The sequence below is a fragment of the Euprymna scolopes genome, chromosome 18 (genome assembly GCF_053919585.1).
Source record: "Euprymna scolopes isolate OS-2025 chromosome 18, ASM5391958v1, whole genome shotgun sequence".
Taxonomy (NCBI): Eukaryota; Metazoa; Mollusca; class Cephalopoda; order Sepiida; family Sepiolidae; genus Euprymna; species Euprymna scolopes.
The window spans coordinates 49,378,792-49,403,581 of NC_136499.1; the positions used below are offsets into that span (position 1 = coordinate 49,378,792).

At 36.3% G+C, this 24,790-nt stretch overlaps 1 protein-coding gene across 4 annotated transcripts in view; it reads right to left on the reverse strand.

The window, feature by feature from the left end:
• Positions 1-24,790, reverse strand: part of LOC145297615 (chordin-like protein 2) — a 126,036-nt gene that overhangs the window by 95,472 nt on the left and 5,774 nt on the right. For all 4 annotated transcript variants that reach the window (XM_080143685.1, XM_080143684.1, XM_080143681.1 and 1 more), the window contains exon 2: positions 787-857. In XM_080143685.1, the coding sequence (XP_079999811.1) occupies positions 787-857 (71 nt within the window). The remainder of the gene's footprint in view (positions 1-786; positions 858-24,790) is intronic.

The window sequence follows — 24,790 nt, forward strand, 5'->3', positions numbered from 1 at the left end:
CAACTCGTATATATAATGAGTTTTCAAAAAAAATGAAAATAAATAAATAAATAAAACAATAAAGGATTAAGTTTACCTTTTGTTTCTTTTTTTTACCAAAGGTGTCGTCCTTACTTTTCTTTAGTTAGACATTGTAATGCGAACTGTTTAAATGCACCGATAATTAACGTAACCATTCCGAAGTTTAGAGGCAGTATTTCTAAGTTAAAATCGTGATAACATATATGCTATTAAAATTTTGACGACGACAATGGTCGAAATGTTGTCTAGCGCATGCTTCTGCCAATGACCCTCTCGACACACGGATTACTTCTGATTTCTTGGAATATTTAGTTATCATACTTGACTCATTGTCTCACGTTTTTGGTTTCAACCTCAGCTCAAGTATTTTTGTTAATTACCATAAGTGAATTGTTAAAAAAAAAAAAAAAAAAAAAAACTCGCATACACATCTCTCATTTTCTGCATTAAGTAAAATATAATATTTATCCGTATTTTACGACCTGGCAACGCCGGGCGACCTGCTAGTGTGCATATATAGTGCCTATCGATGATAACAATATCGCTCAGGGTGTCCACAAGCAAAAGAAAGACAGAAACACCTGTTTTGATGCATACGCACACCCGCGTGCGCGTGCGCGCGCACGCACACACACACACACACACACACACAAAATATCTAACCGCCACAGGCTAATTTCCGAAGCTTTACTATTCGTGTGTTCAAAATTTCTAAATATGATTAGTGCTTAGATTCAAAATGGCCACTTGGTCCACTATACTCACCATTTTTAGGCTTCACAGTTCGCGTCATCGCTAGTCCAAATAAAAGTAGTAAAAACGCAAAGAGCTTCAACCTGTGTAAAAAAAAAAAGAAAGAAAGAATGTTAGTATTCAAATGAAAGTTAATATGGAAATTACTGCAAATATTTTGATTCAATTTCTTTTTATATATACTTTAAACGCATCGGAAGATTATTGAAATGGAAGCCATCTCAAATAATGGCCTAGATAACAACAGCAGTAAAAATGAACTTGTGTCTGAAAAGTATCGGAAAATATAGTCAACGTGAAAATCGTCGTCGTCCACTTACTTCTGCACTTACCCATTCGAGACGGACAACAATTCACTTCCTGTTAAGATAATAATTCTAAATGCCTTTACACGACACGTACGTTTTTGTGCGGAACTTTCACGTCGCTTTAGATCTTTTGATGGGATTTTACGTCTCTGTTTACTTTAAGTTACCTAATTTTCATATACAGAATAAAAAAACTTATCTAAATTGTAAAAAATACGTATCATTTAAGTTGATCAATCTTTTCTTTTAGCATTAACCCTAAGTCTGAGTGGCAAGGTCGCAAAACAACATTATTAGCATTAATTGATACATACTTTTTTCATGTGATATTTACCATTTTCATTTTTTTACTTGTGGATCCCCGGTTTTGCGCGCGCACGCGCGTGTGCGTGTGTGTGTGTCTGTTCGTCCGTCGGAACAACGAGGACCATCTGTCCATCATGTAGGATAGGGTGGGGAGAGTCATTGAAAATTTCTATTGCAGTGAGAATAGGGAATCTTAGCAGATGTCGAAGGCTTCAAAACATTCTGCTTCCTGTCCTTTTGTGCGCTTCTCTGCAGCAACTTTTCCGTTATTTTCATATTTGTAGGCACCGTCATGAACAGCGGCCCGCCACTTGGTTCTATCTAAAGTTGTCTGCTCCCATGATGGCGGATCAACGTTGAAGGCCTTCAGTGATGCATTCAGAGTGTCTTTAAATCGTTTCCTCTGGCCGCCATGGGAGCACTTGCCATGTTGGAGCTCAGCAACAGAAGCTTCTTGGGTAGACTGTAGTCTGGCATCCGGGCTACATGACCAGCTCAGCGAAGCTGAACCTTCATCAGGATAGTGGGGATGCTTGGGAGTCCAGCAGGAGTGAGGTCTTCTGTGTCTAGTATCCTTTCCTGGCAGTCTATGTCAAGCAGTTTCCTCAGTCTGGTGGTGTGGAAGTGGTTTAATTTTCTGGTGTGCCGTTGGTAGACAGTCCACGACTCACATCCATAGAGTAAGGTGGTGAGTATGACCGCTTTATAGACTTTGATCTTTCTCATGGGGGTGATGCCTCTTCCGCCCAATACATTCTTGTGACGTCTGCCAAAGGCAGCACTTGCTTTAGCGAGTCTGGTATTGATCCCCGGTTATCAAGACTTAGAGACCAGTCTAGGATGAGGGTTAATGAGTGTTTGCTAGACGGTGAGACATCACTGATGATCAGTAATGATGGAACTTGGACAAGGTTTAATTATTTGAGCGGACAACCTAACAAGAAGAACTTATTTATATTAGACTTAAAAACGACAGATGGGAAGGAGCCCCACGATATTATGTTCTAAAGGGGGACAGTTCAACGAAAGAAACTATGTTCATAAAAACTTTGGTTTCGTTTTAATAATCATTCTTCTTCTAACATTTTTGTTGCTTTCTTTATTTGTATAAAAATATTAGTTTTCAGTTTTTAATTGGAAAAGTTATTGGTTACAAAAATTATTAGTCACGTTTATTTCAAATGTATTCTAAAATAGGTCGGCATAAGTCAGCATAAATTGACATGGCTTCACAAGTTAAATTAATTTATTTTTCTTCGTAACAGGCAAGGATACGTCCCCGACAATAGGCTCGACGGTGACATTGTTGCTATCGAGCTGATCTGTGGTCTTGTTCATCCACAGGAGAACCGCCCTCACAGGCTTTAATTCCTTTTGCAGAAAGGTTTAATTTGAATTGAAGAAATTTATTTCTGAAAATTCTCAAAAATAAATTAGGTACAAGGCTATTCAAAAGTGAGTAGAACGGGGGATATCTATAGTCATCCTTGTAATTTTAATTAAGATTTGTCTATCATTTTCCTAGCTAGAATCTTCGATCTCCATAGTACCACATTCACCCTACGGGTGATCCTAGTTTAGGTTCCCAAATCGATTTATAATTTTTTTTTAACTTTTAAAAGAAATATGTGCACAAATAAATCATTTTTATTAAAAAAATATAAATCATTTTTATTAAAAAAATATAATTTCATTGGCGTGGGATGGGGGAAAAATGAAAACAGATGTTAGCAAGCACCTCCCCAACCGTTTCTAATCGGTAGACCGCCCATTGTTTTCCGGCTTGTTGGGAACCGAAAACAAGCAGGCTGTACATGGGATGATGTTGGCGACATTGCGCCATCGTTTTACATCTGTGCGTATTATTCATTGTGGTGGATGCATTTGGTGAATAAAGTTGTTGTGGAGCAAGATGAAGCAGATGATGAATTCATGCAACCCCATGGATTACGGAAAACATTCAACTGTACAGATGGTGGTGATAGTTGCTATGTTTTTATAATGTGCAGACTCCTACTTACAACTACGGGAAGAATTGATAAAATCTGTGATGACGATTATGAGATGAAAGATTTCTGCGTTTGCAAAACAACTCATAAACAGCTGTTAATTTGATGTTTTGAAAACAAGCTATTATGTACCTTATAACTTCTACTTTCCTGTCTACAGATTACATTACCAGAGGCCTTCCTACCAAGGAATGCCGACGGGTCTACTAAGCCTTTTTTTTTAGAGGTCAGATTGCGCTAATTCTTGCGCACTGGTTTTTCAACTTAACATCTGGCCTTGTGTCTAGCTTTCCGGGGTTCCACAGAAAAGACATTTTCCTTGCAAGTGTTCGACTGAGCTCCAATCTATGAGCCCCCTTGTCAATCCTTCAAGAAAAAAAAACACTCTTCTAGCCAAAATCACTATCAATAATCCCTCCCCCACTCTGCCGATGCCTAAACCTAAACGTGGATTCCTACAACATAGCTTCTTACCGAAGACTGCCCGCCTGTGAAATTGTTCTGTTGGTCTGCTTTCAACACCGAAAAATTGTTTACGTTAGACGATAATATTGTAATAGTATCGTCTTCAAGTCTAACGTAAACAAATTTTTACTGAACCGGCATCGAAAATAATGATGACTACCGTACACACATTAACCTTTATCCTCGAATAGCCTCAGTGCCTTGATATGTAGTAACAACTTTGTTGAAAAAAAAAGGTAAACACATTAAAATACATTCCTATGACAATTTGACAACCTAAAGTAAAAAAAAAAAAAAGAAATGGGCCGAATGTTAAATATTTTCTATAAGTATTTGTTAGTTAGTCCTTTTTTTTTTTTAACTTCTAAAATTTGGGGTCATCCGGTGTAAGACCGCTTATTGTATTTATGTGCATCGTTTCATATTGCGTGGATTTGCTCAGGTGTGATTATACTTAAAGGAAATGAACGTTTAACGAAAAGAAATGAGCGCATATTTGTGCGAAACAGGCGCGAGATGACGCAACGTAGCCCGGCGTCACATACGCAGCCAGGCGAGCGTTTATGGAGCGTCTTAAGTTTAGAATTGCAAATGCTGACTATTTTTTTATTTTATTCATTTTTTTTTTTTTTTTTTGCCATTTATCAGCTCGAGTATTATTATACCCTTATCTAACATTATATCTATTCAATGGGTAAGATAAGAGAGTATGTAAATGAATAAACGCGAAAGTTTCGTCCACTTATCCGCAGTGTATAAACATCAAAACGGGTCAAACTTATTTAACTTGTGATGACTGAATCGCAAGGTAAGCCCTACGTACCCTTAAAAGCAAACGGCTCTAATTGCTACACTCTTTCTTTCTCCAAATTCTTTTTCGCTTCCAGAAGCAAGAAAGTTTAACTGAAAAACAGTTTCAACCAATTAAAATGGGCCCAAGCCTCAAAAGTCTATTTGAAAATCATAAGCCAGTGCGATGTTAGTAAACCCTATAAAATAAACATCCAAAATCTAAGGCTATAGAGAATTCCCAAGCCGGTCGCACTTTGAACACGACTCTAGAACGTCTGCTTAACACCTCCTTGCAACCTTTGACCAGAGAAGGCGGAATAGACTCAGTAACTCACGTACAAGCCATCTCCATTTCACATACACATTCTTACATACTAGTAAGCGCCAGGCGAAGAGAAAAGAATTACTACCCATTCAAACGCACAAACAAAGACAAGGTAAACCAACGCACACACATACACAATGCCAAATACACATATACGTGTATAACTTACACTCATTCTGAACATACATGCATAAGAAAATTGTAAGTTTACTATGGTTTCCTCCCATTCACTACCTCGCAAAAATTTTTAAAAAATCTAGTGTCTGCATTAACTGAAGCCACAACAAAATAGTTGTGAAACGTTAAGGAAAATTGGAAGGCCAACGCGGGAAAACACTAATCAATCTTTACATCATCAACACTCTGGTACCCATCTTACATACAATCGAAATGAATGGCTCTCGTTTGGGGAGGCTTCATGTTTTGACAAGCTTCTGGGCTTGATCTTTACTCCCGATCTGAAATGGAACACGTATATCAAATCCATTGCCAAAGTCACTGGAAAAATGGTAGGATTCTTTTACCGCTCTAGTAGATATCTCACTCCTGATGCGATTCTCTACCTATATAAAAGCCAGGTACGGCCAATGATGGAGGACTGTTGCTATATCTTGACAGGAGCTGTTAGAAGCTGCCTTGACAGAGTTGAAAATAGACTTCGTAGCTTAATGGGAGATGCCTTTTTCTCTTTCCTGCAACCTCTTTCTGACAGAAGAGACATTGCGAGCTTGTATCTGCTTTATCATGGTAAGTGCACGTCTGAGTTTCGATCCATGGTCCCCCCTCGCCAAACTTTCATGAAAAACACTTGTCTTCCCAAAACCACTATCAATAATTTTCCACACTCTTTATCTGTGCCTAAACCTAAGCGTAGATTCCATGAACAAAGCTTCTTTCTTAGAACTGCACGCATGTGGAACTCTCTTCCGTTTGCCTACCTTTTAGCTGACTACAATCTGATTGTCTTCAAGTCCAACGTAAACAAGTTCTTGATGAACCGCCACCCTAAGTAATCCAATTCACAAAATTGCCATTACTTATAATTGCCATTATGCTATAATCACATTAAAATTGCCACTACGCTATAATCACATTGGTTAATGTATACCCATTAACCCTTACCCTCAAGTGGTCCTCGGACCTTGATAAGAGGTGATTCCTATATAAAAACAACTCCACTGGATGAGTGCAAAAAAAAAAAAAAATACTGGGACATTGGAGAAACTTGTTGTCACTTGTATTCCGATGAATATTCCGAATGTTGGAGTCACTTGTATTCCGCTTCTAATGAAAAATCAATGGTAAGCAGTTGTTGCAATAACACTAATTCATTTGCAAAAGCTTATGAAAGTACTGGCCATCAAGGAGACTTCTTGTCCTTCATACTCCAGGGAACAAAACGATTGTTGTCAGTGTGTGATCTATGGTGATGACCCGCGTGAGAATTCCTAATAAGTTACATTTCATTTAGTATAAAGAGCTTTAGGGTTGTCGGGTGTGACATAACTATAAAGTTGACATCAAAGTGTATTGACCGTCCGTAGAGGCTAGACTAAAAATCGCCATTTTTCGTTGTGTTTTGGCTTGTGGTCCTAAAAAGTAATTATCGAAAGTTGTGTAAGTCGGTAAGTTGAAGTAGTAACATACAAGTTTTTCTCACACCGACTTGAAGATTTTTATTCCCGCTTCATATGCACGCGCACATACACGTTAACCCCACATCGCGGCAAGTGCCTCCACTCATCGACCTTGATGCTTGCTAATATTTTACCTCTTCCCTACCGTGGCAAGATGTGATACGAGGTGGAGTTTGAAAAGCCGACACAAAAGAGAAAGTTCATTCTGACCTACAAAAAAAAGTCTGAGTTAACCCCGTCGACATTCTCTGGTAGGCGTGCCTTGAGTGATTAACTATAAACTAATCCCTGCTGAAAGTGCAAGACCGTAAAGCCTGGGAGGGTAGAGCTTCTAGAACTGCACCGAACCATATCTTAGCCCACTCGAGAAAATAAAGGCTATCCAGCTTTAGAATGGTGCAGACTCCGTCGAACTGATTGTCGAGGACGTATCTTCGACTGGTATGAAAGGGCTAGCTTCTGCATAAATCTGACTCCAGCACATGAAGAGTGGGTCGTTGGTTTTATTTCAGCAGCACTGTTACTTTCGCTTCCCTTGTCATTTACTCTACACATTCCTTGAGCGATGTTTCTGACAAAGGGCTAAGAATTGCTGTTTTCTGTTTTGAATAAATATATCGTTGGCTAGTTTTTGATCCTGATGTAGTATTCTTTTAGCTCCTAACATCCAGTGGCTTCATGTCTTGTTTGGAGCGATTTCCATCTAATAAATAAATGAGATGCAGATGTGATGAACTGCCAACATCCGGACAATCTGCGGGATCAAAGACATAACGAACATCATATTTTGTCGTCAGTCTGGAAGGGTTAGAATTGTTCTCAACCTGAATTTTTGCCCTTCTTCACTATTACGTTTCCAACCTCACTATAATAGAAACCACCCTCGCTAAGCCGCCTAAAAGTCTAACGGGATTATGAAATGGTTTTTGTAAAAGGATACAGGATGAGGATGTGATGAACTGCCAAAATCCGGGTAATCTGTGAGATCGAAGACCTGCTCACGATCATGTCTAACTTTACGCTTACACGTTGAAACAGCCAACTCGCAGTCGAGATACACAAAGAGCGATTCAAAAGTAGAAAGTCCCTGTATATCAACAACGCAGTTCACTTGTAACGACCCCCCTCTCCTTTGTCAAGTATCAGTAAACATTCGGTCTTATCAGCCAGGGTTAAATATACGCAAACCTGAAAAGAAGATAAAACTGCATAAGTTGTTTGATAAACTTTTAAATGCTCTTCTAACTTCATTGGTATGGCCGCTTAAGAGCCAAGCAATAAAAAGCTGGGAATTTTCAAATATGCGTAGGAAGAGTTTATCAGGCGGGTGTACGTGGTGTGATGGTGTATGAAGGTTGAGGACATGGGTTGCATGGATAGAGATCGTCTGACAATGACATGATTGATGTATAATGTGGGTCTTAAAGACAAGCTTAGTTCTGATGACTTCAGAGGAAGATTAAATCTGAACAGTGTTGGAATATGCGTGCAGAACAGGAGACTTTGTTGGTATGGTCACGTTAGCTCATTAGTCACCAGCGTCCCATTAACAGGGCGCTAAAAAAATATCTACGTTTACATTTAAACGTTTTCGCTTAATTCGGCCGCTAATGGGTTAAGAATAGTCGGATTTGTTTTACTGTACACATAGATTCGAAAAAGTTGTCACAAAACAAATATAGAACAAATGAATTTTATCAAAGGCTAGATAAGTTACTTTTCTACCCAACTAGATATGTTTTTAGTGTTCATATTTAATGTAACATGTTTATTCAGCTCGAAAAACATACAGTGTTTACCGATGTATTGGAAAATTTAAAATGGCGGCCGACTCTCTCTCTCGGAGACGGTAAGTTTGAGAAAATGAGTTATACATAAAAAATACTGTTAAAAACCCGCTGAATATATGCCAGCCTATGTCACGGTAGCATATATTGAACGAGTTTCTAACAGTATTTTGTCTGTTTTTTTATTTATACCTCATTTTCCCAAACTTACCGCCTCAAAGAGAGAGTCGGCCGCCATTTTAAATTTTCCAATACATCGGTAAACACTGTATGTTTTTCCAGCTGAATAAACATGTTACATTAAATATAAACACTAAAAACATATCCAGTTAGGTAGAAAAGTAACTTATCTTTCCTTTGATAATATTTATTTGTTCTATATTTGTTTTGTGGCAGCTTTTTCGAATCTATGTGTACTGTAAAACAAACCCGAATAATCTATAAATTAATTGGATAGCGTGCGTGTTATTTATTTTGTGTGTCAAGCTTACGTTCGAGTAATTGTCGCTAATTGTTATGGATTTCCATTTCTTGTAGTAAATAATTTTACCAAGAATTCTTCATAAGTTTTGGTTTCAGTTTCGATTCAAGCTGATGCACCGAAGTCACATGGATATATATATATATATATATATATATATATATATATATATATATATATATATAGTCTTTGAAGTTTTTAACATTTGAAACTATACAAAAAATTACTTTTTATCATCCGTTAAAAAAAAACATCTAGTCAGTAAGTCATTTAATCACCTGCAATCACTGCACCAACTCTCTCGAATTTACTATAATACCAATTTTTTTTATTTTTCAAGGGATCAGTTGTTTACCATGAAACACTGTTTCGGGGATTTAATATATATATATATATATATTTGAAATTGAAACTTTCTAGAACATTAACTCTATAATGATATATAGGAAGTCTGCAAAAATTAAAATATCATATTTAAATGTTCTTTACGATCGGGCATCCCTGCTAGCTTAGATGAATACCTTTGCTGTTTTAACAAAAGAACTACAATAATATCAGAGCATCTCCATTTACGCTGAACATTTACAGAATGCCAACATCAATATATAACATATGGATGAGTCCCCTGTGGAACTTTTACAGGTCCCGCTAGTAAATGAGAATTCTTGGATTAATAGACGTTGAACATTTGTGGTAGCAGGTTAAGTTCACAGGAGAAGGCCAAAGGAAAAATGGGTGACATGTGATAAAAATTTAATTGAAGGTAAGGGGGGGGGTTACAAATCTGGCCAGATAGATAGGTTACTTCGGAAGTAAATTTCTAAAAGCCGTACAACGCATACCAGCATGTTAAACTGATGATGATGATGATGATGATGATGATGATGATGATGATGATGATGATGACCACCACCACGACAATTATGTGAATGCTTAATAAGATTGTCGGGTGCCTGAAGAACAATCAACAATTTCCCACACTCTTTAACTGTGCCTACACCTAAACGTAGATTCCATGAACAGGACTTCTTTTTTAAAACTGCACGCCTGTGGAATTCTATTCCGTCTGCCTGCTTTCCAGCTGACTACTATCTGGTTATCTTCAAGTCCAATGTGAACAAGTTCTTATTGAACCGTCCCCCTAAGTAATCCAAGTTATAAAATTCCCACTAATGTTTACTACGCTAAAATCACAATAACTAACGTATACCCATTAACCCTTATCCTGGAGTGGCCTCTGGGCCTTGATAAGTGGTGACCCCCATGTAAAATAAAGAGTGTAAGACAGTAGGTGGAATGAGTCAAATTTGATAACTATAAAGACTACATTGAGCGTGAAGACAACTATGTTATATTCTTCAGGGAAACAGCCCTGTAGCAACGCGTTTCACAAGTGACAAATTCTTTCGAAAGCTGTTCTGTTTATGGAAATTTTGTTCGGTTTCACGTACACGGAGGTAAGGAAAATTCTTTTTCAGTGGTGATAGTAAGACCAGTTTTTGCTGTGAATGTTTTACAGGGAGAAGCCGAAGATTTGGAGATCAGTCGAGCAGCTTTCGTTTAAATATCGATAGAATAGAGAAAGACAAATAGCTGTAGAAATTTAAAAAAAAAATCACCGTTTACTAGTTTGCAAAGTCAACTCTGTACTCGATGTTTATCTGCCTTCTCACGGCAGGAAGATGTGACACAAGATTGGGAATGTGAAATTTGAAAAGCCAGCACCCTAGAAGAAGAATCTGATCTGAAAAAAAAATGCCTGGCCGACCCAGTCGACATCCCCAGGTAGGGACGCCTCAGACGTTTAACAATAAATTTAACCCTTTTCAAAGAGTGAGACGACAAAGCCTGGGAGGATGGATCTCCTAGGACTGCAAAAGACCATATCTCAGCCAACAGTGAACTAGCCACATCAACAATAATCTAGACTGGTGATTTGGGAATCATAGCCGGACTCTATCAATCTAAAAATGGGTGTGTTGGGTGTCAACTACGTAGATGTGGTAGTAGTAGTCCGTCTTAATACGTATCTGACTTTCATACAGGAGGATGATTGCATGAGGAGTCAAGTATTTTCTGGCGTGACAGAATGATCCAAGCATTTTCAGCTCCCCAACAGGGTTACTCTAGATTGGGAACAAGAAGAAACATTGCTCGAGTGAGGGCAGAACAGATACCACACATTGATCTAAGCCTGAATAGTTAAAAGAATGTTGAGATACACCGAGATCTATCCTTGGGCGATGAAGAAAAAATCTGATAAATTTGTCATTTTTCACTCAAAATGGATCCAACTGCTATTTCACGAGCATTATATTTCGTTACATTTCGTTATATTTCATTATATTTCGTTATATTTCCATTATATTTCGTTATATTTTGTTATATTTCGTTATATTTCGTTATATTTTGTTATATTTCATTATATTTCGTTATATTTTGTTATATTTTGTTATATTTCATTATATTTCGTTATATTTTGTTATATTTCGTTATATTTCATTATATTTCGTTATATTTCCATTATATTTCGTTATATTTCGTTATATTTTGTTATATTTCATTATATTTCATTATATTTCGTTATATTTTGTTATATTTCATATTTCGTTATATTTCGTTGTATTTCATTATATTTCGTTATATTTTGTTATATTTCGTTATATTTCGTTATATTTCATTATATTTCGTTATATTTCATTATATTTCGTTATATTTCATTATATTTTGTTATATTTCATTATATTTCAGCTGCATGTATATAAAAAGCACTTTTTTTATGTTCACAATAAAACTACCTTGCATGCCAGAATCGACTTTTTTTTCTAACTCCGATAGTTTAAAAAAAAATAGTGAAACTTGGCACGTTATATGGCAACAAAACACATGCGCAAATCTAAAATGTTAAGCTAATCTGCGCAAAAGTAAATAAACGGCAGCCATTTTAGTGACTTGTAGCCAGTTTCAGCGTGAAAGACAAATTTGTATGCAGATTATTGCTAAAGAGTCAAATATGGAGAAGTGGTGACGAAAAATTAAAACATTGATTATTTTAGGAATATGTCATTTGAGAACAGCAATAATACAGAGCAAACATCTTTAAGATGATTTCATAGTATAATCAATGTTGTATATAATTGCCATTTGCATGCAGTGTGAAATAATAAATATATTTTTAATTGTAAGTTTTTTCTATAAACTAACGGATAGACTTTCGAATCACTGCTTTAATGTAGCAGATAATTAACGATACATTAAGTCGCCTTTTTGAATGAAAGAAAACTACCACGATATCCTTCTAGACTAGGGGAATTTTAATTTGTACTCCAATCCAAAATAACCCTCTTTTAATTTCCACTCAGGCCCTTATTAAAAACTGATCTTGGGCACAACTCTGTCTTGTGTGAGGCAAGCAAATGGGGGCATATCACTCGCGAGTGAGTTAAATACTCACCGAGATTTAAACATGATTAGACGATAGAATTTATAAAAACTTTTGTTTGGCACTTTAAGCTGATCCAAGATCGATTTCAAATTACGTACCCCTCCCCCCGTCCAGAAGAATCTGCCACCCTATACGAGAAAGGCGACAGGAATGTGATTGGTCTTTCAACCAAGAGAAAAACGGTGGAACCAATAACTCCATTACAAGACAAAATCAATTATTTATTAATTATGAAGAATAAAAATCAAAATCAATAACTTCCTTGATTGCCTAGCGAAGGTCACGTACAACTTTCAGTGGATTCCATTATGGCTTCTTGAGGAAGCTGGGTGTCTGCGCACGAGCAATTTGTTGCCTCTTGACCAAAGGATCAATGGCATCGCGAATTAGAAACACAGACTTAATAGGTTATTAAATTAAATACATTTCTGTTGGTAATGTCCGTATTGTTTTTATTATTGTTGTTGTTCTTATTGTTATTATTGTTCTTTTTCTTCTACTCTTTCTTTTTCTTCTTCTTATTTACTTGTTATCAACGATTACAACGGGGGTTGTTCCCTGGAGTCCGAATGGTTGAAACTAGATGAGTTCTTGCTGTGAATGCTTTGGGGGAAGGTACTAGTGATTGGAGCTAAGTCGAGCACATACGATGAAAACTACGTTGACACACCGGTTCTCCTTAGATCACCGAGCTTAAGCGACTTTGAGACTGGCCAGTACAAGACTAGGCGCTGTATGTATTCAGGTAAGCGCCTCAGGGAGATTAACGCTGCTGCTTTGCAGAGTTTCAGGTCACTCTCGGGCATGGTGTAGCACCTGTTAACCACCCCTCTGATATTCTGAAGTTCCTCAGTCGTATTGAAGGCAATATATCTAGAGAAGGGGTGGGGCATGTTTGCAAAAGCAAACCCCGTAAAGCAATCTTCTAGTGATAATGTCACATAAACAAAACACCCGTTTATGAGTCGCCATGAGCAAGCACAGAAGTAGTAAGGCCCAAAAAACTGTCATGAAAATACTCTTGTCAATGAACCGGGGATAGCGAAACGTCATAATATAAGAAAAAGACTAATAAAGCCTCTTCTGTAAGATAGTGGGGGTAGGAAAGTAAAGAGACAATTCGCTACTAGATTGCGAAGTCGATTTTCTTTTTACTGGTGTCAATTCGTCCTCTCCCAGGTCTCCTGTTGACTACATTCAGTTGATTCCGTGATTCAAACTGTCTGATTCGAACTCTCTCAAGCATTTCACGCGGTATCTGATGTTCGTTCCATTCAGTAATTATCTGATCCTACGCCTGGCAAATGTCTCACAGTATCTGATTTTTAGTCTGTCGGCGATTTCACGGAATATGATAGTCTGCCAATTGTGTGTTTTACAGCATCGGATGTTTCTTTGCCTGTCTTGTATTACGTCGAATCAGGTTTCTATTGTCGCTCCTGTGTTTCACACTATCTATGTTTCCAGACAACAAAAAATAAACGACGTGTGAACATTTTTAAATTCTCATACAGCCAAACCTCTGTTCATAAAAGTCTCGGAATTGAAACAGAATTTTAATTACGGAACGAAGCCGACAGCAACCGAAGCATACCGACTGACGAAACTTTATCAGTAACTAGTCGGGGAGTGGGGAGGCTGGCTTTGCCCTGGCGTAAAATACGCTTAAATATGATATTTTAATTTGTCCAGATTTCGTATATATTATTATAGAGTCGTGATTTAAAAAGTTAAAAAAAAGTATTTACGTGTCATCAGCTAGAATCGAAACCGAAACTATAGCATTCAAAGCTGGTGACGTGTCCACTTTGACACGCGTATAAATCGATGAAAATTTAAAAATATACTAAGATGGATGTAGAAAATGTTTAACGAATTTTTCAATTTTGATCAATTTTTCACGCCTTAAAAACTATTGTAACCGGCTAAAGACCCATAAAAGAACGGTCCGTCAAAAATCCAATCATTTGAGGCCCCTAGCACTGCTCTGCGACTTTTTGTTTCGGTGGAGATAGAGTTTGAAAATATGGAGACACAGACAGACCGACAGACATATAGCCGTTTATATATCAGTTATGTATAGGACTATCACCACGAGGTTTTTAAATGCAAATCAGGGGTTCTTAAATTCATCTGAGTCTTTATTTGAATATATTTTTGAAACAAATATATCTTTAAATATATACTATTTTTTTAATCTTACAAAATACGGAGTAAAATGGTTCAAATATACTTATATATAAAAGATACTTTGTCTGTGTGTGTATGTGTGTGTGTGTGAGAGAGAGAGAGAGAGAGAGAGAGAGAGGGGGAGAGAAAGAGTTCCGTATTGACTCCAAAACGGCTGGACCGATTTTTATTTAATTTACACACCAGTACCTTTATGTGTCTGGCAGTGTTCTTAGACAGGTTTTGTCTTGGAATACCTCCGATAAGTATCGAAAAACGATAATCGAAGAAATGTCAATGAAGAACGGTCTTATTTTGACCAAAGTTAACACTTTTATACAACCTAATATAGTGCATTTGAGAAGTTTTATCACCGCACAAGCAGAAGGAACTGACGTGTAAAATAAACTGGGGGTTCTTTGATAAGACAGGGGCACTTTCAACATTAATAATGTATATTTGCGTGAAATTTCCAAAAATCATCCCAGACGTTTAAAATTCCACAGGGAACAAGACCACACACTCACACAGTTCGGTTTATATATATTACGCTGGTGCAAAAATAATGTCGTTTTTTGAGGTGAAGTTGAACGTCAAAAAACGACATTATATTTGCATACTACAACTGAAGACAAAACAAAGACCTAAAGACAATGAATCAAGTACGATAACCATTAGATCAGCTTGCCAAATTTTCGAATGAAAACCGACTAAAAGGTTTTCTGTATGTCTGAATAATGCATATATCAAATTTCATATCTGTAGATAAAAAATTCGTTGAGTATATAGGTTGAAAAGTTTGCTCACACACACGCACATTCTCCCTTTATATATATATATATATATATATATATATATATATATATATATATATATATATATATATATATAAACCACTTATAATTCATTAACTGTATTTTTTTTCAAAAATAATCAATTATAATAAACAGAACGACTAATAGAAATTAATTTATATTCTTTTTTCATTTTAACATACTTTCATAGAAATATTTCTGTTATGTCACAAAAAGCAACTATTTTCTTTACGTCACAAGTCACAAGTGTCACGTTCATACATGAATTCCATAGCTAATATAACATACTGACCCAACGTCTAGTCTAGTTTTTATATAAAACAATCACAGCCAAATGAAATAGCTCAATAGATAAGATAGATTAAAGTAAAGTAGAGCAACGACATTTCCTCTGAGGAGATGAGCCTTAACTCGAAAATCCATGGATGAAGGTAAGATCTTTAAATGTCGTGTATTCCTTGTTCAAATAATAATTTTTGGTTTCCAAAATTTATTATTTCACTACAATACATACATATATGTGTGTGTGTGTGTGTGTGTGTGTGTGTGTGTGTGTGTGTGTGTGTGTGTGTGTATGTGTGTGTGAAGTTATCCACATACAGTACTGTTTCGTTGTATCACAACTCATCAGACTAGCACCTTTCCCTAGCCAAGGATTGAATCTAGAACAATCGCGTTGATAGTCGACAGTTCTATCCATTGACCCACGGGAGCGGCGCCCGCAAATGATGTCAACAAATGTGTATTTCAAACAAACATTCGTCCACCACTCTTATAGTGCTCAAGCTGCCTGTCTTTTTATTTACAGAGAGAGAGAGAGAGAGAGAAAGAGAGAAAGAGAGAGAGAGAGAGAGAGAGACCATTAGATTCATAGTAAATGCTTTATGGAAATTGTCACGAATACGGGCGTAATAATAATAAAATACAAATTTTCATTGGGTTGTATTTTCCCCCTTATACCAAAGTTTCGGTTTCGTTTTTTTTTTTTTATTATGTTTTCTCTCTTCGAAATGCATCTGTTCTTTCGTGTTATAATTAGTCATCATTGCAGCATCGGAGTTTTACGTCGACTCCGATTGTTGTCTCTGTCTTGTGTTTCACGCTTTCTAAGCTTCCGTCTGACAAACAATTCAAAACTGTTTCACCGTAATTGTGTATCAGTTTGACAAATGTTTCACACTATCTAATTTTACTTTCATCCAGTGTCTCATAATATATGCTTTTCAGTCGGTATTGTCACACATTAACATTATCCAATGTTCAGCAGAGATGGAGAGTCAACTCTAAAAGTTTTGGCTAGGAGCAAAGTATCTCTCTCTCTCTCTCTCTCTCTCTCTCTCTCTCTCTCTCACACACACACACACACACATTTGATTTCTGTGTACTTATGGCGGCAAGTAAAAAGTAAACAAAATACAGAAAAGTATGCATAATGTACATACTCGTTACAGAACGAAAAAGACATATTCCACAAATCAATTAAATCCATCAATATGTAAAATTAAGAAAATCAAAATTTTACCATTTTTAGCGATTTAACTACTAAACTTCAAAGAACATAAGACTGGTTTTTCACGTCTCAACTTCGATTTTAATTGTCTCCCTTTATTTATTTCATCGAAGTTAATCATGGCCGACGAAAACTACGACTCGCTTAGTCGTAAAGTTTGATTTTCTTGAATTAAGTTCTTGAATTTATTTGATCAATTTAAAATGATTTTTGGAATATTTCATCTTCGTTTCGTGACTGATACGACGTATATCATACAACTATATCTGTATTTTCTTTATCGAATTGATAGCGAGAAAATAATTTTCAATAGGTATTAGAAAATGTGCTGTTCTTTAATATTGTTAAATCAGAAGTCATTTCAAGTTGAAATTTATTGAGAAATACACACGTTTAGTGATAAGTATACACATTAAATATCTATATATTAAGTAATGAAAACACAATTTTCTGGCTTACGTCTTGCTGGTGTAAAAAAGCGAAACTGCGATCCTAAAACGAACCGGAAAACGAAACAATACTTTCTTCATCATTCTAGAAAACGGCACCTCGTTTCCTTTTCCGCTTCGGACCACGGCGTTTCGCTTTTTACATCAACAAGTGTTATTACACGTAGAACAGTTAACGTAATAGGTCCAGTTCACCGAAAACGAGCTAGAGAAATCGTGGGAAGAAATGATTTAAAATAGACGCGGGGGGAAAAAAGGGATGGATAAAGAGCTGGGCAGAGATGGGTTACTTCAGAAGTCATTTTTTTAAAAGCCGTAACGCATGCCAGCATGTAAAATGGGTATTAATCCGATGATGATGATGATGATGATGATGATGATGACGACGACTTTGGCGATGTATATATATATATATATATATATATATATATATATATATATATATATATATGAATTTAGTATGTTCGTTAAATGAATAATATATTTTCCTCCTATTTCGTATAGCTGCCTCAATGGTCATATGAATCAAGGCGGCAGATGATAATCAAAATAAATAAATCAGAGCCTGTGGCGCAGAGGGTAGCGGCGTTGAGTCTCTACGATTCCAGGTGGGCATTGTCTGAAGACAGCGGTTTCAATCCTACCCAAAATGCCGGCCAAAAGATTAGTTGGTCAAAACCTTGGTGAGACAACAACAACAATTATGGAAGTCAGTAATTACTGGGGATACAATTAAGAAACTCAGCATCCCTAACCCGTTGTGGTTAACCACCTGAAGAAGACCAGAATAATAGTTGGCGGAAACGTAGTGGAACAACAACAACTATGAAAATAAATAAATATGAAAATAAATAAATATGAAAATAAATAAATATGAAAATAAATATACAAAATGTAGTGGAACAACAACTACGCAAATAATTAAATATACAAAATTATTCGTTTCAAAGAATTCCAATAAAAATAATATATAAAACAAAATCATGTGTTCTAGTATTTAACACCATATTAAGTTTGACCCTCTACGTGACATCACGAAACCTATCTGGAATTTGATCGAATTTGATCTCAGAATTGCATCCTTCTTTAGAAGGAGTTTTTCCCCCACGCCGGGGAATACCGATGGTGTCCCTATTTACTACCTCCCCCTTGTTTGTTTTTGTACTTTATTATTACTTTCTTCCTGTATTCATAATCACCTTCAAAATGACGACTTTAAAAAAAAAGTTGTGTATGCTGAAAGCGAATATCATATTCAAATTTGGCGCAAGCAATAGTTTTCTTGATATTAACACATTTTTTCAATTACGTTTCTGAATTTTGGAGATGCGGATTGGTTATATGTATTATTATTCGTCGGACTACTGTTCTCATTTTGAGTGTGATTTTTCACAACGTTTCGGTCGATATAACCTCCGACCTTTTTCAGGTGTATCTTGTCGAACTCGGGAATGTTTCTGTCGAACTTGGAAATTTGGAAGAAATTTCGAGCGGAACCTTTTATTTACTTCATGGGGGTAGCGTGCTCTTGTTCCGTCAGCCATGACTGGATAGGGGTCCTAAGTAATTCGCAAATGTATTTTTCGGTCGCCCACACTGAGGATTTGCAAATTACTTATGCCCTCTATCCATTCATGGCTGACGGAACAAGAGCACACTACCCCCGTGAAGTAAATAAAGGGTCCCGCTCGAAATTTCGTCCAAATCCCCGAGTTTAAGAAGATACACCTGAAGAAGGTCGGAGGTTATGTCGATCGAAACTTCATGAAAATCACACTCAAGATGAGAATAGTAGTTCGATGAATAATGATACATTTTTTCAATGTATTAATAAATGTCAATGGCGTTTGCCATTCGTGACATTCGTAACATAGGAGAAGAGGGTGTTTTGTAACACGCATGCGCATTAATACTTGTTCAGTTGAGGGAAAACATGGCTTCCAGTAAAAACTTAATGGATTATATTGGATAATAAAATGCCAAATATCCAGAAAACTACTTATCTGCGCCAAATGTAGATGTGATATTAGTTTTCCGCATACCACGTGAACATAAAGAAGTCGTCAATTAAACGGTGAATGCTGAGGTGAAAAGTAAAAAAAAAAAAAGACTACCGTTTTATGTTGGGATCATTCATCTTCCTAAAACGGAGCACTCTGGATTGGGATTAAAAAAATTTTTTTTAAATACCTCAGTCTAAAAATAGATTCCTCTTTCCGTAACCTCGCACCGAAAAGATGAAATGTAAAAACAGATATTACACTTTGGGTTTTACTAAATGGCTAAGCTATCTACTTTTGCACCTGTCGAGAGTGTGCCTTTTAGAAGAAAGGCGTAGCTGGATTTCCTAAATGGACTAATTGTGCGTGTATAACATTGCTTCTGTGCGGAGCAAGTAAATAAACAACCTCTGAGTCGGCATCGCCACTGGGTCATTTTGACACGCTATTTTATAAGCGGAGAAAAATCAAAGCAAATTAGAAGTTCCTTTTTTTTCTTTTGGTGAATTCCATAACTAGCAGTATGTCTTATTACTATGCAATTAAATAGAATCAAAAAACATGTTGTAAGTACAGAGATCATTAGGGATCAAGGCAAAAGCGATCCGTCAAACCATACCTACTTACTAATTCTAACACGCTTTTTGAAGCACACACGCACTATATATATATATATATATATATATATATATATATATATATGTGTGTGTGTGTGTGTGTGTGTGTGTGTGTGTGTGTGTGTGTGTGTGCTTTACATGGAGGTCACCACTTATCAAGGCCCGGAAGCCACTCGAGGATAAGGGTTATTGCGTGTACAGTAATCAACGGGACAGTATCGTAGTTATCGTTAGTATTGGAGATTGGATAAAATGTCTTACTTAAGGGGGCTGTTCATCAGGAATTTGTTTATGTTGGACTTGAAGACATCCAAGTTGTAGTCAGACGGGAAACAGGCAGACGGAAGAGAGTTCCACTGGTGTGGTTCCACAGCTCGGCGTTGCCCGGGTGTTTGGAGGTGTGTGGTGAGAAAAAAAAAGTGGTAGTAGGGGGGGGGGCAAACTGAAGCCTGTGCCGCGAAGGCGGAAAAGAAAGTGAAAGAAAATCTGATGTCTTAGCCGATGTATCCATGATACTACCAGAAGTCAAAAGCGTTGGAATTAACTTAAGTAAATCCAACGGTGACGATGACTTGCTAAATTGTTGGCGAAAAATAATCAATCCCGTCCTTTTGTAGAAAACGGGCTAGTTTAGGGTGAAGGAAATAATGTTTTTGGCTAATTTTTCGATATTTATTGTCCGAGACGTTGAGCTTCAAAACGATACCGATCAAACAGACAGGTGATATTTATATTATAGATTATTCATATTATAGATTATAAAATGTCAGATATCCATATAAACACATACACGTACTACACACACACGCACATATATATCTACATAATTATCCACAGACGGAACTTTTCGCTGCATCACAGTTATTCAGTGTAGCTAGACTAGCATACATCCCAAGCACAGAATCGAACTAATAGTCAGTGACTCTATCCATCAGGCCACTGAGACGCAGCCACGTAACTGTCGCATATATCATTTTGTTCTTTAGTCCTCAAACTGCAGGAGAAAAGTTTCTGACGGAGAGAGAAGAATTGCTGTTTATTGGGTCGGAATCTATTCCATCTAACACTTATCATTGGCAACCTTTTTACGTTGATGTACTATTTTTAGCTCCTTATATCAAATGGCTTCGTGCCTTGTCTAGAGCGATTTCCTTTATATCTATACTTCTGTAAATTTAGTTGTTGTTTTTTGGTGTATTGATATTCATATTAAAACCCCTTTTTTTCTATTGATTTTAAAAGGAAATGCAGCTTTGTTACACATGGATCGTGGAATTGCATTCATCTGCAAAAGATCTAGCTAATTTGCATATTATTTTAAACATTCATTTTAATAAATTTCCTATTAGTTTTTTTTTTGTTTTTTTGGTTTTCTTATGGGATCAGCATCTTTAGTTAACTATTATTTGTAATTATATTCATGTAGATATTCTTGCGTAATATTTTGCATAAAAAGGTTATAGTAAACACAAACCTCTTTCCGTATATATTTATGTATACACATATATCTTTGTTTAAAAATTTTTTCCTACCAAACTACTCAATCGGTTTTTGGTCTACAGACATGAAACTTTATATATAGGGTATTCGTACCCATGTAAAACTTTATATTTGGGTTTTAGCCGGGGAAAATCGGTGCAAAAGAGTGAAAATTAAAAAAAAATGATATTTGTCAGGTGAAAGTCGAACGACGGCATTACGAATATGCATGCGTAACGAAATAGCTATTGGTTCCTGTTTTAATTTTTAGCCTTGCAGCAAACATGTCTTCATAGCTGAGGCATTAACGTCAAAGGAAAAAGTAAATCGTAAGCTGAAGGTTTTTAAATTTTGATTCTTGACGTTTTATTCTTTGAACTTTTTAAATCATTACTATATGGTGGGTCCAATGTGATACAATAATAAATACGAAATCGGTATTTATCAAAATTTCATATGTAAGCGGACGGCTTGCTAGTATATATATATATATATATATATATATATATATATATATATATATATATATATATATATATATAGTCTTCCAGTCTTCCACGTGTTTTTGGTCCTGGATATGACCTTAAACTATATCCGATGGTGAGGCCGAGGCCCCAACTTGCGGACTTTGAGGAGCCACTCCTTTATTGCCATTGCTCCCAAGTGCACTCTGGGCCGGAGTGGTAGTACCTGTCAGGGTCCCAACTATGGGTTAAATAGAAACTGACTTGAAAAAAAAAATAAATTAAATAATATATATATATATATATATATATATATATATATATATATATATATATATATATATGTTCTATTAAAAACTTTTTCTTCAAAATCACTGGATTCGGCATTAAATAACCTAAAAAGGGTTGATATGCCGTAAAATAAAAAAAAAAACAACCAACCACGTGTTTCTCTAATGTGGCTAGACAACAAGTGTGTACCCATAAGCAGAAACATAATAATAATAATAATAATAATAATAATAACAATAATAATAATAATAATAATAATAATAATAACATCATCATTATTATTCAAAATAATTATAAGAAAAGCAACAAAAAAAGAAGCAGAAAAAGAAGAATTAACTTTTCTCCAATTTTAACCACAATACAAAACTATTGATGTAAAAATAACAATTTACGAGAAAGTTATACAACGAAATAAACCCCAATTTGCAAAAATAAAAGATCTTTTTTTTTTTCCGAAATGCTTTTGATACTCTGCAAAACAGATAAGTGATCAAAAAGAACGAAAAAAAAAAAAAAAGAAAAGAATGTTGCATCCTGGAATCGACCGACTTCTGGGTGCCATTCAAATTACTTAAAATGACCCCCTCCCCCCTTACTATTACGACCACAGCACTGGCTGACTTTTTTCAAAAGCTACTTTCTGGCATCATAAAACTATTAGCGTAAACGGAACCACTTGGATGTATTTTTTTTTCCAGTCGGCGCGTGTTAGAATGTTTGCGTAACTGTTGCCGGTCTCGCAGTTCTATTTACGAGGCAGGGATGGGACGGGGTTAAGGAGAGGGGGGAAGAGGAGATTATCTCCACACTTATGCCGTGTTGTTGTTGCCCGTTCCATTGTATTGAAGTCGGTGCGCGTTTACGATAATGTAATAAAAATAAATAAATAAAAACCGACTGGCGTAAACAGTTTCAGTTGGGTGATTCGCGCGATTACGTCTCCGTTATGGTATTGCCCTGTTTGATCCTAGGAGGTTCAGTTCACCCTCGCAGGCTTTACTATCCGAAGACAGAAAATATGAAATATAGCATAAGAACAGATTTAATACTCTGTTGCTTGTTAAAAGACCCAAGGATTATATCTACCTTCGCACCCGTCCAGATGCTCCCCTCACTTTTTGAAGGGATGATGGGGGGGGGGGCTAGATTTCGTAAATGAACCAATCCATTCAATAATGGTTGCCAACCGTGCAACAATATAATGTTTTGCCAGTATTTTGTTTAATTGTAGATTTTTGATTGATTATCAATGCACCCCCGCCCCCTCTGCAGTGGACGCGTGGTTTCTTTTGAACCGAAAAAAGTTTTAAAATATGTTTATACACACGCGCGTGCACGCGCAAACCTTATTTCGATCTTGCCTTTGGTAATATTTACTTGCCCTATCTTTATGTTTGTACCTCTTATTTGAGTTTTGTTGGTTCTTATTAAAAAAGATTGCTAATCCCCTGAGGCACCCCTATCGGGGAATGACGACGGAACTACTTGGGCATCTTTTGCTTGGTCAGAGTGCGCGTCTCTTAATGCGTTGACTTTTGAAAACCTCAACTGGCCTTGTGTTTAACCTTCTGACAAGGAAGTAAACTATACGTCTCAGTTAATGGATGAGTGTCGAAAAATTGCGCGGCTCTTTACCAGCCGAGCGTAACCTTGGTATCATTATGGCAACCTAGGTTCTGTTCTAACCCATCATATCCTTATTTGTCCGCAGGAAAAAGGTCTAATTCCAGATAGTCGTATGATGTGCACCCTCCCAATCATTATCTCATTGTTCGAGAAAGAGGGTTGGTTTATTGTTGGTCGCCTGAGGCGCACATAATGGGAAATGCCGACGGGTCCGTTCTCGACCATATTTTGCACCCTGAGCTGATTGATCTCCACATTCATGCCTAACCGTGTTGAAAGGCGATACAGCGTGGTTGGACATGAACACTGTCCATTGGGAGTGCGGGTGGGTTTCTATTATAAACTAACCCCGTCTCTAACCTCTTTACGGTGTGCGCGGATCGGGTTAAATAAAACCAACGGGTCGGGTTAAAGGTTAAACAAAACCAGCTGCCCGTGAAAGCAAATATAGCTGACGCGTAAAGTCCAAGGGAAGGGGGACAACTGGCCGTATGAAGCACTTAAAAACCGTAAGTACAGAAGTTTAAGGGCCAAAATAGTAAAGCCACGTACAGTACGACATCGTTACTGTAATGAATAAACTGTTAAATATAAATAAAAATGTCCGGATATTTTTTACGAAAGCCAATAAAACAAAGAAGGGACGAAAGAATATATATATATATATATATATATATATATATATATATATATATATATATATATATATATATACACACACCCGCACAAATATACTTTTTTCTCAACCTTACTCTCTAGATGAGTTTTAAGTTTGTATTACTCGAAAAAGTTGTCAATATATATATATATATATATATATATATATATATATATATATATATATATATATATATATATATATATATAACAAATAAATGTTATCAAAGGCAAGATAAGTTACTTCTCTTCCTAACTGGATAATCTTTTAGTGTTTTTATTTAATGTAACATGTTTATTCAGCTCGAAAAACATACCGTGTTTACCGATGTATTGGAAAATTTAAAATGGCGCCGAACTCTGCTGATCACAGTAAGTTTGGGA